The sequence below is a fragment of the Rhinoderma darwinii genome, chromosome 1 (assembly GCF_050947455.1).
Source record: "Rhinoderma darwinii isolate aRhiDar2 chromosome 1, aRhiDar2.hap1, whole genome shotgun sequence".
Classification (NCBI taxonomy): Eukaryota; Metazoa; Chordata; class Amphibia; order Anura; family Rhinodermatidae; genus Rhinoderma; species Rhinoderma darwinii.
The window spans coordinates 173299873-173317390 of NC_134687.1; the positions used below are offsets into that span (position 1 = coordinate 173299873).

At 40.1% G+C, this 17518-nt stretch overlaps 1 protein-coding gene across 1 annotated transcript in view; it reads left to right on the forward strand.

Moving 5' to 3' along the window:
- The window catches only part of GIMD1 (GIMAP family P-loop NTPase domain containing 1), a 38399-nt gene extending 22680 nt beyond the window's left edge, over positions 1–15719 (forward strand). The window contains exon 3 of the mRNA XM_075849750.1: positions 15308–15719. Within this exon, the coding sequence (XP_075705865.1) occupies positions 15308–15568 (261 nt within the window). The 3' untranslated portion in view covers positions 15569–15719. The remainder of the gene's footprint in view (positions 1–15307) is intronic.
- The last annotated feature ends 1799 nt before the right edge of the window (positions 15720–17518 follow it).

The following is a 17518-nucleotide window of genomic DNA, read 5'->3' on the forward strand; positions in this document are numbered from 1 at the left end:
CATTAAAAAATTCAATACAAATATGGTGAAATCCTGTTCCATGTAAAACTCCCTCAAAAAACATGGGGACTGAGGGCTGAATCTATCTAATCATGATCATCTTCACATAAACATAGTGGCGGCCTAAATTTTTCTGACGGCGGGAGCAGGGGAAGATCTGAAGTCTAACTGGTCTACTGGTTTTCAAATGGACTTTAATGGACTCTTTTGGTTATATTTGGTTTTATATTCCATTAATATCCCACAAGGTCTTAAAAAAAATCTGTGCAGGGCTAGGATAAGGAGAACGGGGGACCAAAAATCCCCCATGAGAAGCTTGGGACTTGCGTGTTCTGTGTCTGGCTTCTCCATAAAAATTAATGGAGCGCCAGTCATGCATGCGCACCGGTGCTCCATTCATTTCTATGGAGAAGTTGGACACAGAGCACGCAAGTCCCAGACTCTCACGGAGCACTTAGGGGGACTTTCGGTTGCCCGCACTCCTTATCGCTGAGTGTCCCAGCGGTCGGATCCCCAGCAATCACACATGTATCCCTTATCCTGTATCCATATGAGATATATATATATAAATATGAGCCATATATATATATATATATATATATATATATATATATATACACTACCGTTCAAAAGTTTGGGGTCACCCAGACAATTTTGTGTTTTCCATGAAAACTCACACTTATATTTATCAAATGAGTTGCAAAATGACTAGAAAATATAGTCAAGACATTGACAAGGTTAGAAATAATGATTTTTATTTGAAATAATAACTTTCTCCTTCAAACTTTGCTTTCGTCAAAGAATGCTCCATTTGCGGCAATTACAGCATTGCAGACCTTTGGCATTCTAGCTGTTAATTTGCTGAGGTAATCGGGAGAAATTTCACCCCATGCTTCCAGAAGGCCCTCCCACAAGTTGGATTGGCTTGATGGGCACTTCTTGCGTACCATACGGTCAAGCTGCTCCCACAACAGCTCTATGGGGTTGAGATTTGGTGACTGCGCTGGCCACTCCATTACAGATAGAATACCAGCTGCCTGCTTCTTCCCTAAATAGTTCTTGCATAATTTGGAGGTGTGCTTTGGGTCATTGTCCTGTTGTAGGATGAAATTGGCTCCAATCAAGCGCTGTCCACAGGGTATGGCATGGCGTTGCAAAATGGAGTGATAGCCTTCCTTATTCAAAATCCCTTTTACCTTGTACAAATCTCCCACTTTACCAGCACCAAAGCAACCCCAGACCATCCCATTACCTCCACCATGCTTGACAGATGGCGTCAGGCACTCTTCCAGCATCTTTTCAGTTGTTCTGCGTCTCACAAATGTTCTTCTGTGTGATCCAAACACCTCAAACTTCGATTCGTCTGTCTATAACACTTTTTTCCAATCTTCCTCTGTCCAATGTCTGTGTGCTTTTGCCCATATTAATCTTTTCCTTTTATTAGCCAGTCCCAGATATGGCTTTTACATTGCCACTCTGCCCTGAAGGCCAGCATCCCGGAGTCGCCTCTTCACTGTAGACGTTGACACTGGCATTTTGCGGGTACTATTTAATGAAGCTGCCAGTTGAGGACCTGTGAAGCATCTATTTCTCAAACTAGAGACTCTAATGTACTTGTCTTGTTGCTCAGTTGTGCAGCGGGGCCTCCCACTTCTCTTTCTACTCTGGTTAGAGCCTGTTTGTGCTGTCCTCTGAAGGGAGTAGTACACACCGTTGTAGGAAATCTTCAGTTTCTTGGCAATTTCTCGCATGGAATAGCCTTCATTTTTAAGAACAAGAATAGACTGTCGAGTTTCACATGAAAGCTCTCTTTTTCTAACCATTTTGAAAGTTTAATCGAACCCACAAATGTAATGCTCCAGATTCTCAACTAGCTCAAAGGAAGGTCAGTTTTATAGCTCCTCTAAACTACAAAACTGTTTACAGCGGTGCTAACATAATTGCACAAGGGTTTTCAAGTGTTTTCTAATCATCCATTAGCCTTCTAACACAGTTAGCAAACACAATGTACCATTAGAACACTGGAGTGATGGTTGCTGGAAATGGGCTTCTATACACCTATGTAGATATTGCATTAAAAACCAGACGTTTGCAGCTAGAATAGTCATTTAGCACATTAACAATGTATAGAGTGTGTTTCTGATTAATTTAATGTTATCTTCATTGAAAAAAACTGTGCTTTTCTTTCAAAAATAAGGAAATTTATAAGTGACCCTAAACTTTTGAATGGTAGTGTATATGAGATATATACAGTTAAGTCCAGAATTATTTGGAAAGTGACACAAGTTTGGGCATTTTAGCTGTTTACCAAAACATATTGAATATACAGTTATATAATCAATATGGGTTTAAAGTGCAGACTCTCAGCTTTAATTTGAGGGTATTCACATCCTAATTTGAGGAAGGGTTTAGGAATTACAGCTCTTTAATATGTAGCTGCCTCTTTTTCAAGGGACCAAAGGTAATTGGACAATTATCTCAAAAGCTATTTAATGGGCAGAATGGGCTATTCCCTCATTAATCCATTATCAATTAAGCAGGTAAAAGGTCTGGAGTTGATTCCAGGTGTTGCATTTGCATTTGGAAGCTTTTGCTGTGAGCCCATAACATGAGGTCAAAGGAGCTCCCAATGCAAGTGAAACAGACCATCATTAGGCTGAAAAAAAAGTAAAGAAATCCATCAGAGAGAGAGAGCACAAATCTTAGGAGTGGCCAAATCAACAGTTTGGTACATTCTTTTTTTCTTTACCATCAATATTTTTATTGAAACATTTTCAAAATGACAAATATAATACACAATAACCACAAACACATGGTTGTACAAAAACGCAGTATAGCACATAATATACTTAGTACATAGAACTAGCATAGTGTTGTAAATTGGCAACTCAGAATCATTCTAAGCACCCCCACATTTATACATAGTACTAACCATGCGGAGAGAGAAAATACATTAAAACATGTTGCATGTGGTCAACACACACAAAAGGCCCTGAAAATAGTGCAAAAACATATATACAAAAAAACAAAAATAGAGAGTTTCAGGTTTAAATATATCGGTTTCAAAACAAGACATGCATTACGGGGATATACAATTTTGAGGAAAAAGATGCCAATTCTTCCAGGTCTCTACATACTGCGGGTATCTGTGATCTTTATATGCCATCATTTTTCGTAAGCACATGTAGTATTTAGCATGTCATATATTTCCCCAACAGAGGGAAGGTTCACACTCTTCCAATACCTAGTTATCCCTAATTTAGTATCCAAGAGGATATGTGCCACAAGTACCCTATTTTCTATAGGTATCTCATTTATTCCGAGAAAAAAAAGTGCTAAAGATGGTGATAGCGTAATGACCCTATTGCACAACTCGGAAAGCAGTTGAAAAATCGATAACCATAGAGGAGCGAGACAAGGGCAAGACCATAGTATATGTATGAGAGTACCTCTGTGCCCACAACCCCTCCAACAAAGATCAGAAGAACCAAGGTACTTACGGCTCAATTTATCGGGTGTATAATACCATCTGAGGGCTGTCTTGATAGCGGCTTCATAATGAGATACACATTTAAAAGTAGAAACAAGGAATTTCAAGGAGTATGTCCATTGGGATACAGTGAAGGTCTGGCCTAGGTCCCTCTCGCAAGCAAGGAGGGGGGAGGTTTTAACAAACGAGGATTTAGAGCCAAATACAGAATAAAGGGGTTTAAGGCGGACTGGGGTATCTGATGGGGCTGACCATAATTGGAATACATCCGCATTGGCTGAAAGTACGCTCAAATCCATAGTGGGTAAGAAATGTCTAATTCGTAAGTATTTATAAAAATCTCTATGTGAAATACCATATTTATGGGCCAGTTCCGAATACGGGGCTAACTTCCCGCCATCCAATAGATCCGTTAAGTATACTATGCCCCTCTCTTTCTAAGAGTCCAGTTTCATGTCTAGAAGAGCAATGTGAAATATCTCAATAGGCGTTACATGCTGTAAGGAAATTTGGGAAGATTCGCTACCAGAATGACATTTTTTCCAATAAAACAGAGACGTATACAAAAGATAGGGAAGACGGGCTGGTAAAGCTATTGTAGTCAAAGCCGCTATCAATAAAGCCCTCAAATTTTGACCCGGAGCTAAAAAGGTCTCTATGTGTATCCAGTGTTGAGACATCCCCAATCCACCAATTCCTTAATAACGATACTTGAGTTGCGTAATAATAATCTGAAGTGTTAGGCAGACTTAAACTGCCAAATTTTTTATCTCTGTTAAGGATTGAAGAGGCAATTCTAGGTTTGCCCGGTTTCCAAATGAAGTTGTTTAACAGTTTCTGTATTTTATTAAAAAAGGAAGCTGGTAGACGGATAGGGACGGTTCTGAAGATATACAAAATTTTGGGCAGAATTAACATTTTGAAGGCTGCTATATGACCCACCCATGAGATTTCAGATTTATTATACAATTGCATATCCTGTTCTATAGTTTTCAACAAAGGGATGTAATTATATTTATATAAATCCTGTACCGAGGTAGTAACCTTTATACCAAGATACCTCACATGTTGTGACTGCCAATCCATAGGGAATTTACATTTTAGCGAAGCCAGTGCTTCCGCCTGGATATTAAAAGGCAAGATTTGGGATTTATGCTCATTAATTTTGTATAGGGAGAGAGATCCAAATTCCTTAATTACCGCCATTGCTACCTCCAAGGATGTCTCCGGCTGCTCCAGTGTCAACAAAATATCATCAGCAAATAACGAAATACAATGCTGTCTATCACCTATCCGGACTCCTCTAATTTCTGAGTGTGACCTAAGCGCTTGGGCCAATGGTTCTATAGACAATACAAATATCAAAGGGGACAAGGGGCACCCCTGTCTGGTTCCATTCGTTATATCAAAGCTCTCAGATAGTGCTCCATTCACAAAAACCTTCGCAGAGGGTGTAGAGTATAGTGCCCTGATGGCTCTTAATATTCCATCCTGTATTCCCATTTTTTCCAACACCGAGAAGACAAACGACCATCGCACCCGGTCGAATGCCTTCTCCGCGTCAAGAGTCACCATTACCGACGCCCTACCCGAACTTTGTACAAAGTCCATAATGTCAAGAACCCTCCTAGTGTTTTCCGTTATTTGTCGGCCTTTCACAAAGCCCACCTGATCTCCCCCTATCAATGAGGGTAATAAAGGTGCCATACGATTAGCTAAAATTTTCGCATACATTTTTACATCCGTGTTTAACAGCGAGATCGGTCTAAAATTTTGCGGGGCATCAGTAGATTTCCCAGGTTTCGGGAGTGTAACAATCATTGCTGAAACCATTTCCCTTGGAAATGATCCTTCATTAAAAGCATGTACTAGAGTAGAATGCAAGTGTGGGAGCAAAACATCCAGGAAGGTTCTATAGTAGAGATTTGTTAGTCCGTCTGGACCAGGAGCTTTCTGCATAGGTAGGGCCTTAATTACACCCTCAATTCTAGCTTTGTAATGGGAGCACTCAGGGTCTCCCGTTGTTGTTGGGATAGGGTAGGGAGGCTCAGGTTACTCAGAAAGTGGGCACTAGAAGGCGCAGGGTCTCTTAGAGAACCATTCTGATCATCTAAATTATATAGGTCGGAATAGAATTCCATAAATTCCTTAGCTATGTCCTGGGGATCATATATTTTTGACAGGGAAGATCGGCGAGAAAGATACGGAATCCTAGTTTTGCACTCCTTCTTTTTTAAACGACTAGCCAACAGCTTGCCTGCTTTATTATTTTGTGAATAATATTGGGCCTTAACCTTGGTCAATGATTTTTCATAAGCATATAACAAGCAATCTTTCAACTGAATATGAAGGTCTCTAAGCTGTGACGATTGAGCAGGTAGGACAGAAGCTTTGTTTAACGTTTCCAGAGATCTTAGTTTGGTACATTCTTGAAAAAAAAGAGCACACTGGTGATCTCGTGAACCCCAAAAGGCCTGGATGTCCACGAAAGACAACATGGTGGATGATCGCAGAATCCTTTCAATGGTGAAGAAAAACCCCTTTACAACATCTACTCAAGTGAAGAACACTCTCCGGGAAATAGGTGTATCAGTATCTAAGTCTACCATAAAGGGAAGACTTCATGAGAGCAAATACAGAGGGTTCACCACAAGGTGCAAAAAAATTAATCAGCCACAAAAATAGAAGGGCCAGATTAGACTTAGCCAAACAAAATCTAAAGAAGCCAGCTCAGTTCTGGAACAGCATTCTTTGTACAGATGAAACGAAGATCAACCTGTACCAGAATGATGTTGGGAACAAAGTATGGAGAAGGATTGGAACGGCTCATGATCCAAAGCACACCACATCCTCTGTAAAACATGGTGGAGGCAGTGTGATGGCATGGCCATGCATGGCTGTCAAAGGCACTGGGTCACTAGTGTTTATAGATGATGTGACTGAAGACAGAAGCAGCCGGATGAATTCTGAGGTGTTCAGGGATATACTTTCTGCTCAGATTCAACCAAATGCAGCAAGATTGATTGAACGTCGCTTCACAGTACAGATGGACAATGACCCAAAACATACTGCGAAAGCAACCCAGGAGTGTTTTAAGGCAAAGAAGTGGAATATTCTGCAATGGCCAAGTCAATCACCAGATCTCAACCCGATCGAGCATGCATTTCACTTGCTTAAGAAAAAAAACTTAAGGAAGAAAAACCTACAATGAAGCAACAACTGAAGACCGCTGCAGTAAAGGCCTGGCAAAGCATCACAAAGGAGGAAACCCAGTGTTTGGTCATGTCCATGGGTTCCAGACTTCAGGCAGTCCTGCAAAGGAATCTCTACAAAGTACTAAAAAAAAAACACATTTTATTTATGGTAATGTTAATTTGTGAAATTACTTTTGAGCCCCTGAAATGAGGAGGCTGTGTAGAAAAATGATTGCAATTCCTAAACGTTTCACAGGATATTTTTGTTCAACCCCTTGAATTAAACCTGAAAGTCTACACTTCAATTGCATCTCAGTTGTTTCAATTCAATTCCAATGTGGTGGCATGCAGAGCCCAAATCATGAAGATTGTGTCACTGTCCAAATAATTCTGGACCTAACTGTATATATATATATATATATATATATATATATATATATGTATATATGAGATGTATATATATATATATATATATATATATATATATATATATGATATATATGAGATATACATACAGTGAAGGAAATAAGTATTTGATCCCTTGCTGATTTTGTAAGTTTGCCCACTGTCAAAGACATGAACAGTCTAGAATTTTTAGGCTAGGTTAATTTTACCAGTGAGAGATAGATTATATAAAAAGAAAAAAAAGAAAATCACATTGTCAAAATTATATATATTTATTTGCATTGTGCACAGAGAAATAAGTATTTGATCCCTTTGGCAAACAAGACTTAATACTTGGTGGCAAAACCCTTGTTGGCAAGCACAACAGTCAGACTTTTTTGTAGTTGATGATGAGGTTTGCACACATGTTAGATGGAATTTTGGCCCACTCCTCTTTGCAGATCATCTGTAAATCATTAAGATTTCGAGGCTGTCGCTTGGCAACTCGGATCTTCAGCTCCCTCCATAAGTTTTCGATGGGATTAAGGTCTGGAGACTGGCTAGGCCACTCCATGACCCTAATGTGCTTCTTTTTGAGCCACTCCTTTGTTGGCTTGGCTGTATGTTTCGGGTCATTGTCGTGCTGGAAGACCCAGCCACGAGCCATTTTTAATGTCCTGGTGGAGGGAAGGAGGTTGTCACTCAGGATTGACGGTACATGGCTCCATCCATTCTCCCATTGATGCGGTGAAGTAGTCCAGTTCCCTTAGCAGAGAAACACCCCCAAAACATAATGTTTCCACCTCCATGCTTGACAGTGGGGACGGTGTTCTTTGGGTCATAGGCAGCATTTCTCTTCCTCCAAACACGGCGAGTTGAGTTAATGCCAAAGAGCTCAATTTTAGTCTCATCTGACCACAGCACCTTCTCCCAATCACTCTCAGAATCATCCAGATGTTCATTTGCAAACTTCAGATGGACCTGTACATGTGCCTTCTTGAGCAGGGGGACCTTGCGGGCACTGCAGGATTTTAATCCATTACGACGTAATGTGTTACCAATGGTTTCTTGGTGACTGTGGTCCCAGGTGCCTTGACATCATTAACAAGTTCCCCCCGTGTAGTTTTCGGCTGAGCTCTCACCTTCCTCATGATCAAGGATACCCCACGAGGTGAGATTTTGCATGGAGCCCCAGATCGATGTCGATTGACAGTCATTTTGTATGTCTTCCATTTTCTTACTATTGCACCAACAGTTTTCTCCTTCTCACCCAGCGTCTTACTTTTTGTAGCCCATTCCAGCCTTGTGCAGGTCTATGATCTTGTCCCTGACATCCTTAGAAAGCTCTTTGGTCTTGCCCATGTTGTAGAGGTTAGAGTCAGACTGATTAATTGAGTCTGTGGACAGGAGTCTTTTATACAGGTGACCATGTCAGACAGCTGTCTTTAATGCAGGCACCAAGTTGATTTGGAGCGTGTAACTGGTCTGGAGGAGGCTGAACTCTTAATGGTTGGTAGGGGATCAAATACTTATTTCTCTGTGCACAATGCAAATAAATATATATAATTTTGACTATGTGATTTTTTAAATTTTTTTTATATATAATCTATCTCTCACTGGTAAAATTAACCTAGCCTAAAAATTCTAGACTGTTCATGACTTTGACAGTGGGCAAACTTACAAAATCAGCAAGGGATCAAATACTTATTTCCTTCACTGTATATATATATATATATATATATATTATATATATATATATATATATATATATATATATATATATACGAGATATACATATATATATATATATGAGGTATATATGAAATATACATATATATATATATGAGATATATATGAAATATACATATATATATATATATATATATATATATATATATATATATACACACCGCGTTCCAAATTATTATGCAAATGTTATTTTTCGTTGATTTTCCTAAATAGTCGATGAAAATGACAGTCAGTATAATCTTCAAGCCATCAACCGTTGGAGTATAATGCAAATTTTATTGAACATATCTCCTAATGATAAGAGATTTTTTTTTTAGAAGTAAAAAACTCAAAATGCACTGTTTCATATTATTATGCACAACAGAGATCAAAACATTGTAAAGTTTGTAAAGGGAACTAAAATGGTAATTTGTTGAATTTGCAGCATCAGGAGGTCATATTTACAGAAATCAAAAGCTCTTTCAATCAAAAAAAACTTACCAGGCCAAGTTACATGTTAACATAGGACCCCTTCTTTGATATCACCTTCACAATTCTTGCATCCATTGAATTTGTGAGTATTTGGACAGTTTCTGCTTGAATATCTTTGCAGGATGTCAGAATAGGCTCCCAGAGCTTGTGTTTTGATGTGAACTGCCTCCCACCCTCATAGATATTTTGCTGGAGGATGCTCCAAAGGTTCTCAATAGGGTTGAGGTCAGGGGAACATGGGGGCCACACCATGAGTTTCTCTCCTTTTATGCCACTAGCAACCAATGACACAGAGGTATTCTTTGCAGCATGAGATGGTGCATTGTCATGCATGAAGATAATTTTGCTCCGGAAGGCACGGTTCTTCTTTTTGTACCACGGAAGAAAGTGGTCAGTCATAAATTCTACGTACTTTGCAGAGGTCATTTTCACACCGTCAGGGACCCTAAAGGGGCCTACCAGCTCTCTCCCCATGATTCCAGCCCAAAACATGACTCTGCCACCTCCTTGCTGACGTCGCAGCCTTGTTGGGACATGGTGGCCATTCACCAACCATCCACTACTCCATCCATCTGGACCATCCAGGGGTGCACGGCACTCATCAGTAAACAACACGGTTTGAAAATTAGTCTTCATGTATTTCTGAGCCCACTGCAACCGTTTCTGCTTGTAAGCATTGTTTAAGGGTGGCTGAATGATAGCTTTATGCACACTACAAACCTCTGGAGGATCCTACACCTTGAGGTTTGCGGGACTGCAGAGGCACCAGCGGCTTCAAATACCTGTTTGCTGCTTTGCAATGGCATTTTAGCAGCTGCTCTCCTAATCCTATTAATTTGTCTGGCAGAAACCTTCCTCATTATGCCTTTATCTGAACGAACCCGTCTGTGCTCTGAATCAGCCACAAATCTTTTCACAGTACGATGATCACGCCTACGTTTTCTTGAAATATCCAATGTTTTCATACCTCGTCCAAGGTATTGCACTATTTCACGCTTTTCGGCAGCAGAGAGATCCTTTTTCTTTCCCATATTGCTTGAAACCTGTGGCCTGCTTAATAATGTGGAACGTCCTTCCTGGCAAACTACTTATCACAGGTGTCTGAGATTAATTACAATGATCCAAAGAGCCATAAGACACAATACCATCCATGAGTTTAATTGAAAAACTAATAATTAAATGTTTATGACACTTAAATCCAATGTGCATAATAATTTGGAACACGGTGTATATATATGTATATATATATATAGATAAACAGGCAGATCCAGCAGCACCGGTATAGTGTGGGTGCAAGCCCAAAGGAACAGACCAGGATCCCAAAGATATACAATGCAAAAAACAGGCAGCACTCCGTTGGTTTTAGGTGAAAAAAAGTGGGTACTTTATTGCCCCATGTGCAACGTTTCAGCTCCAGGGGAAGGAGCTGAAACGTTGCACATGGGGCAATAAAGTACCCACTTTTTTTCACCTAAAACCAACTGAGTGCTGCCTGTTTTTTGCATTGTATGTAGATAGATAGATAGATAGATAGATAGATAGATAGATAGATAGATAGATAGATAGATAGATAGATAGATAGATAGATAGATAGATAAAACAGCAGAAAGCAGCAGCACTCAATAGATATAGATGTATAAGTGCCAGGCAAGTTGTCCCGATCCAAGGACAGAGCAATATACAAAAGTAGAAATCTTGCAGCACTCCAAATGTGAAAAGATGGTGGTTTTATTCAGCCAACAAACAGCAACGTTTCTGTCCAACAATAGGACCTTTATCAAGCATAGTGACACACTAAGTGATAACAGTTTATATAGAGCAAAAAATAATGTACATAATTAATCTAATTAAAATACAAATAAAGTGCATAGTGCAAAAAATACATTATATCCATGTGTTATACGGCATCAAATACAATAAAAAAATTGATACATAAAGTGCAAGTGCATATAGATATATGATGAACAACAATACAACATAGCAAATATACAAAATTACATGATTATAGCATAATCATATATGTGCCAGTCGTGTCAGAACTGGTTTACTTCCTGACCTCCTGTCACCTCCGATCCGCAGATACCAGGAACGGAGCGGAAGAATAAGCATATCCACTACACTGAAAGTATCACGAATTATATATAAAAATATTAAAAGGGTGAAAAATATATATAAAAATATAAAATAATAATAAAAAATATAATAAAAATATAAATAATATCAAGAGATCTTTTCATCCAGACAGGAAGAATTTGAAACTCTTTGATCTACTTTACTACATTTATGGTGTCAATGTAAAGTGCACAGGCACTAGAAATAAAGGCATATTATTGCCATAATCAATTCATGCCAAAATGACAAATGAATGAACCGCATTTAGATGGAAATATATAATATATCCCTTGAGATATAAAATACAGTGAATTTTCATCTTGAATTCAAGGGAAAACTATAAGGAAACTAATATTCACAGTGAATTACTAAAATATGTGCAGCTGTGTTCAGCTGGTCTTTCCGGGTACGGCCTAGGCACACGGCAGGGCTAAGAAGAAATTTTATTAGAAAGTTTGGATAAAATTTTGGAGAGAAAGTCCTGGATTAAAAATCAGTCAGGGCAATGTCACTGAGTAGCCAGAGGGATGCAGGACTGATATATGTGCAGCTGTGTTCAGGTGGCCTTTCCGGGTACGGCATGGGCACACAGCAGGGCTAAGAAGAAATTGTATTTAAATGTTTGGATAACATTTTGAGGGGGAAAGTCCTGGATTATAAATTAGTCATGGCAACATCACTGATTAGCCAGGGGGATGCAGGACTGACATATGTGCAGCTGTGTTCAGCTGGTCTTTTTGGGTACGGCTTGAGCACACGGCAGTGCTAAGAAGGGAAAGAGTGGCATACGGCATAATATTACTGTAGCTGTGCGAAGTGCATAAGGGTAAATATAAAAGGCGTTTCAACAACACGATCAGAATTTCAGCGACGTATGGTATATTTTAACACACTGCTTCATGCACAGTCCTGGCTTCTCAGGGCATGTGTTGCACTGATAGGTGGTATCTTTTTTATGCTGTTTTTAAAGCATACCTTGCAGCGTTTTTGGCTCTTTCCCTTCTTGCCAGTTTGGGGAACTTCTCTAGGGAAATGTTGCCCTGGTACAATGCGTGTGGCCCCGCTTCCAGAAGTACTGGGTCCCTCCCCTTCCTGATCTCCAAATATAAGGGACTGTATTACCACCTCTTGAAATTCCAGGAAAGTTCCCCGCTGGCCTGAAGATCTGAATAGTGCGTAAGCATTATAGAATGCTATTTGCATGATGTGCACGGCCAGCTTCTTGTACCACACCCTTGATTTCTGCATGGCATTGTATGGCTGCAGCATTTGATCTCAGTGATCAACCCCTCCCATGTATTTATTGTAGTCAAGAATGCAATTGGGTTTGGGGGTCCCTGTACTGGTAACACGTACAGGGACGGGGGGGGGGGGTGATGCCATGGCCATCTATTGTTTTCAATACAAGGACATCCCTCTTGTCCTTATATTTGACACACAGTAGGTTGTCACTGCATTGTGCTCTACTCTCACCTCTTTTGAGCTTTTGCCCGAGCAGCGACCTAGGGAGGCTTCTCTGGTTCTTGCGAACTGTGCCGCATGCCACTGTGCTTCTGGAAGCGAGGCTCTTGAAAAGTAGTACGCTGGTATAGTAATTATCCAGGTAGAGGTGGTAGCCCTTGTCCAGCAGTGGATGCACCAGGTCCCACACTATCTTGCCATTAATTCCAATGAAGGGGGGGCACTCTGGGGGATGAATAGTGGTGTCCTTCCCTTCATTTATTTTAAATTTGTAGGTGTGCCTGATGTACTTTCTCACAGCATGTACATCTTCATGCCATAACTTGCCCTCTTATTCGGCAGGTACTGGCGAAATCGAAGCCTCCCTTTAAAATGAACTAGGGACTCGTCAACAGCAATGCAAATTTGGCACTGAAATGGTCTAATAGGGGTCTAATTTTAAATAGGCGGTCAAAGCTGGGGTCACCTTGGGGTGAGCACTGTGCATTATCGCAGTAATGCAAAAATCTGAGAATTCTCTCAAAACGAGTCCTGGCCCTCGCCATGCGGTAAATTTGGGTGTGGTACAGTATATCTGTGCTCCAGTATGTTCTTATAGATGGATTTTTCAGAAACCCCATATTGAGCACAATACCCCAGAACTTCATCATTTCCATGGCGTCTACAGGGGTCCACCTGTTGGGCTTGGCGTAACTAGATGAAGCATTCTGGGCGATAAACTGTTGGGCATATAGATTAGTTTGGGTCACCATTAAGTCAATACATTCGTCAGTGAAATAAACGTAAAAAAATAGTATATTTCCTGTAACCCTGCCGTTTCAAATTGAATCCCTGGGGTGCCCGTAAACTAAACTAACATAGGTCCGTACAACACGCGTGAAAATCACGCGCGTTGCACGGACGTAATACATGTTCGTGTAAACAAGCCCTTAAGCAGGGATAGTCTGCTGTCCAGGACAGCAGCTATCACTGCTCTAAACCTGTGTCTGGAGACACAGCTGCCTGTTAACCACATGATGTAATAGTCCGTCAGTTTGCATTAACACGACAACGCATGTGACTGACTATTAGATCACATAGCGGGAAGGGGTTAACAGGAATCATCATTTGATACAATTCAATATAGTTCACAGACTTTATTACACTCCGGTGTTCCTGAATACAATCTATAAAAAAAAGTCATCTAACGGTCCCAGATGTGAGGTAGTGGAGGCTGACTATATGCACATCCTATGGAGCTGTCCGACAGTTGTAAAATTTTGTGTAGCAATTTTTAAAGAAATTTTGGACCGTAGGAAATGGATATTCTTTTCTCTCCCCAGTTAGTATTACTGGGAGATGTTTCTGCTTTAAATGTACCTAGAGATAGGAAAAATGGTGTAATAAAGTTATTGTTTATCACCAAACTTCAGATCGTTAGAAAATGGATCTCTAACACTCCTCTGGCTGTAGAAGCAAAGATCCATAATGTGAAAACAATAATAAGATATGAAAAAATAAACAACAATAGTACCTCCTGGAGTAACCTTAAAAATTGCTACTGGGGCCAATGGTAGTGATTCTAGTCTTGCGGTGGGTAAGGGCGGGGGGCATTATTGGGGGGGGGGGCGGTGTCAAGAGTTGTGGTAAAAGATTTAAAAGTCATTTTGTATTATAAAGTGTCTATTGCAATATTCTGTTTTAAAAGTGATTATATTCCTGTAAAAATTTCACATTGTGTTGAATAAAAATTTTACAATTTAAAAAAAAACGGGGCACTTCCTCCATCTGGAGAAAAAAAGGTTCAACCTGCAGAGGAGACAAGCCTTCTTTACTGTGAGAAATGTGAATCTATGGAATAGCCTACCGCAGGAGCTGGTCACAGCAGGGACAGTAGATGGCTTTAAAAAAGGCTTCGATAATTTCCTAGAACAAAAAAATATAAGCTCTTATGTGTAGAATTTTTTTTACTTCCCTTTTCCCGTCCCTTGGTTGAACTTGATGGACATGTGTCTTTTTTCAACCGTACAAACTATGCAACTATGTCCTGCAAAAAAACATATGGCAAAATTGACCAAATAATAAGAAAGTTATGGCTTTTGGAATGTGGAAATAAAAAAAAAAGCGTGTCAGACACGCAGGACCTGTGACACTGAACCCGTCAGTGCCGCGGACCTGACGGATACAGGTTTCAGCGCAAGATACACAGCTGCTCTGTATACAGTGATACAAAGCAGTTGTATCTCAAAAAGTAAAAATTATTTTTAACAAAAAGTAATTAGAAAGTTGCACCACACACTGATACATATTTTTTTTCTAATGTTTTTAAAGTGGAACATAGTCTTTAATGTTGCTCGTTAAGGTTCCTTGAGGACAGGATTGGAAAATACTGCCAGACTATGAATTGTATTGTACAAATTATTGGTATATCTGATTTAATAAATTAATGGACATATCTTGTCTACAGGATCTCCTGGGCCGTGACTGGAAGTATTTTACGGCTGTCATATTTACTCATGCAGAAACATTAGAACACATGAGGATGACAGAAGAGAAGTTCCTCAGCTTGGCCCCAAAAAGTCTTTCTACTCTTCTGGAAAACGTGCATGGTCGATGCATTTTTAGGGACCATCCACATGAAACACTGTATAAGGAGAGAGCAGCATTGGCCAATCAAATCTTGCATTTCGTCAGGCAAAACAGTTACCAGACATTAAAGTCTATCTAGTACTCACCTGCTTGGAATGAAATTACAACATATACTGAAATTATTTAATAATTACTCTAGGATTGGCCTTCAAATGTATTTCAGAGCTGTACGTACTGATTTATGTATTCAGACTGACTTTGCTGTATTTAATAAATTATAGTGTGTTATATATTGTTACACTTCCCAACATTTAAATCTTCAAAATCGTAATGTAAAACATTTAGGCTTCGCCATATTCCACCTGTGAACGTCCCCAAAATGGGTGGAAACAGCTAATTTAGGTAAATTTGCATAAACCCCATCACTTTTGTGGTCAGGTTCGCAAGTATACCATATTTTTCGGACTACAAGACGCACCTGACCATAAGACGCACCCAGGTTATAGACAACAGAAAATAGGAAAAAAAATATTTGTTAAAAAATAATTAATTTTGTTTCACCACATTCTGAAACAAAACTTTTTTTTATATTTTTTTTATCGATTGAGCGGTGTGAGGGCTTATTTTGTTGCAGGACAAAATTATTTTATTTTTTACATTGTGCTTGGGGAAAAATGGGAAAAGGTTTTGTTTTTACACTCCTAAAAATTAATCTAATATATATATTTTTTCAAGTTGCGGAAGCAGCGTAGCATGTGAGCTACGCGGTTTCTGTAACTACTGTTCAGTTCTATGGGAGTTACAGAAACAGCGTAGCTGAGCAAGTTACGCTGTTTCAGTAACTCCACATGTAATCAAGTGGCCGGGAGAGCACAGTAAGCTAGAACAGGGTTTAGGGGGCCCTGTTCTAGAGATAGGTGCAGGTCCCAGAGTGGGACCTACATCTATCTGACATTTATAGAAAAACCCCTATAAATGCCACAGTCGCTATTGACCACGGCATTTAACTAGTTAAACGGGTTTTCCATAAAACACATGTATCCCCTATCCACAGAATAGGGGCTACATGTGAGATCGCTGGGGGTCCGACCGCTGGGACCCCCAGCAATAAGGAGAACAGGGGACCGAGTCACCCATAGCGCTACATGAGAAGCCTGGAATTCCGGGTTCTGTGTCCGGCTTATCTGTTCTGCAGCTCCATAGAGATCAATGGAGAGCTGCTCGCGCATGCGCAGAAGAATCCCATTGATCTCTATGAAGCTGCCGGACACAGAACGCAGAAGTCACAGCTTCTCATGCAGCGCTCTTGGTAACTTTCAGTCCCCGTTCTCCTTATCGATCACACATGTATCCCCTATCCTGTGGATAGGGGATACATGTGTTTTATGGCACAACCCCTTTAAACTGCCAGGAACAGCGAAATTGCTGTTCCTGGCCGTTATAGCAGCGTGTCAGAAGCGGACACCTGAAGTGTATGGAGCAGGTTCAGTGCGTGAGCCCGCTCCATACATCACCCCCCTCCAGCTCCATGATGTGCCGGCACGTCATGGGTCGGGAAGGGGTTAAGTACTGATGCGGACAGGGGGCTCGGCGATGCCGTGTCCCTTGACTGCGGACTATTAGACGCAGGGACTTTTTGGCAAGATTTATTCTTGCTAAAAAATGCGTCTTATAGTTCGAAAAATACGGGTATGTTGTCCACCAAATGTCCCTTAACCCATAGAAAATGTATACATTGTAAGTATATCCGTTAGTCAACCTTGCATTGATCATCTTTTTCTTCTGGAGCCTCACCATTGGTCATAGTCCATGCCAACATTGAAAAAAAATTACCTCACTTGATCTTAAGTCCATCACCTGAACCCAGTATAACATTAAAATAAGTACAAAAGGTGCCAATGTTGCTAAACCAGACTCCTGTAACTATAGAAAACCTATGCAGTGTATATCTTCTGTAAAAACTGCCTCTCCAGCAACCAGCGGCGGCTTATAGTTTCATTATAATGGTATTAAAAAGAGCGGCAAATTATGTAGACAAAGCATTACCCAAGTAAATTACAAATTGTTATCATTAGTAAATGAAGGTCCA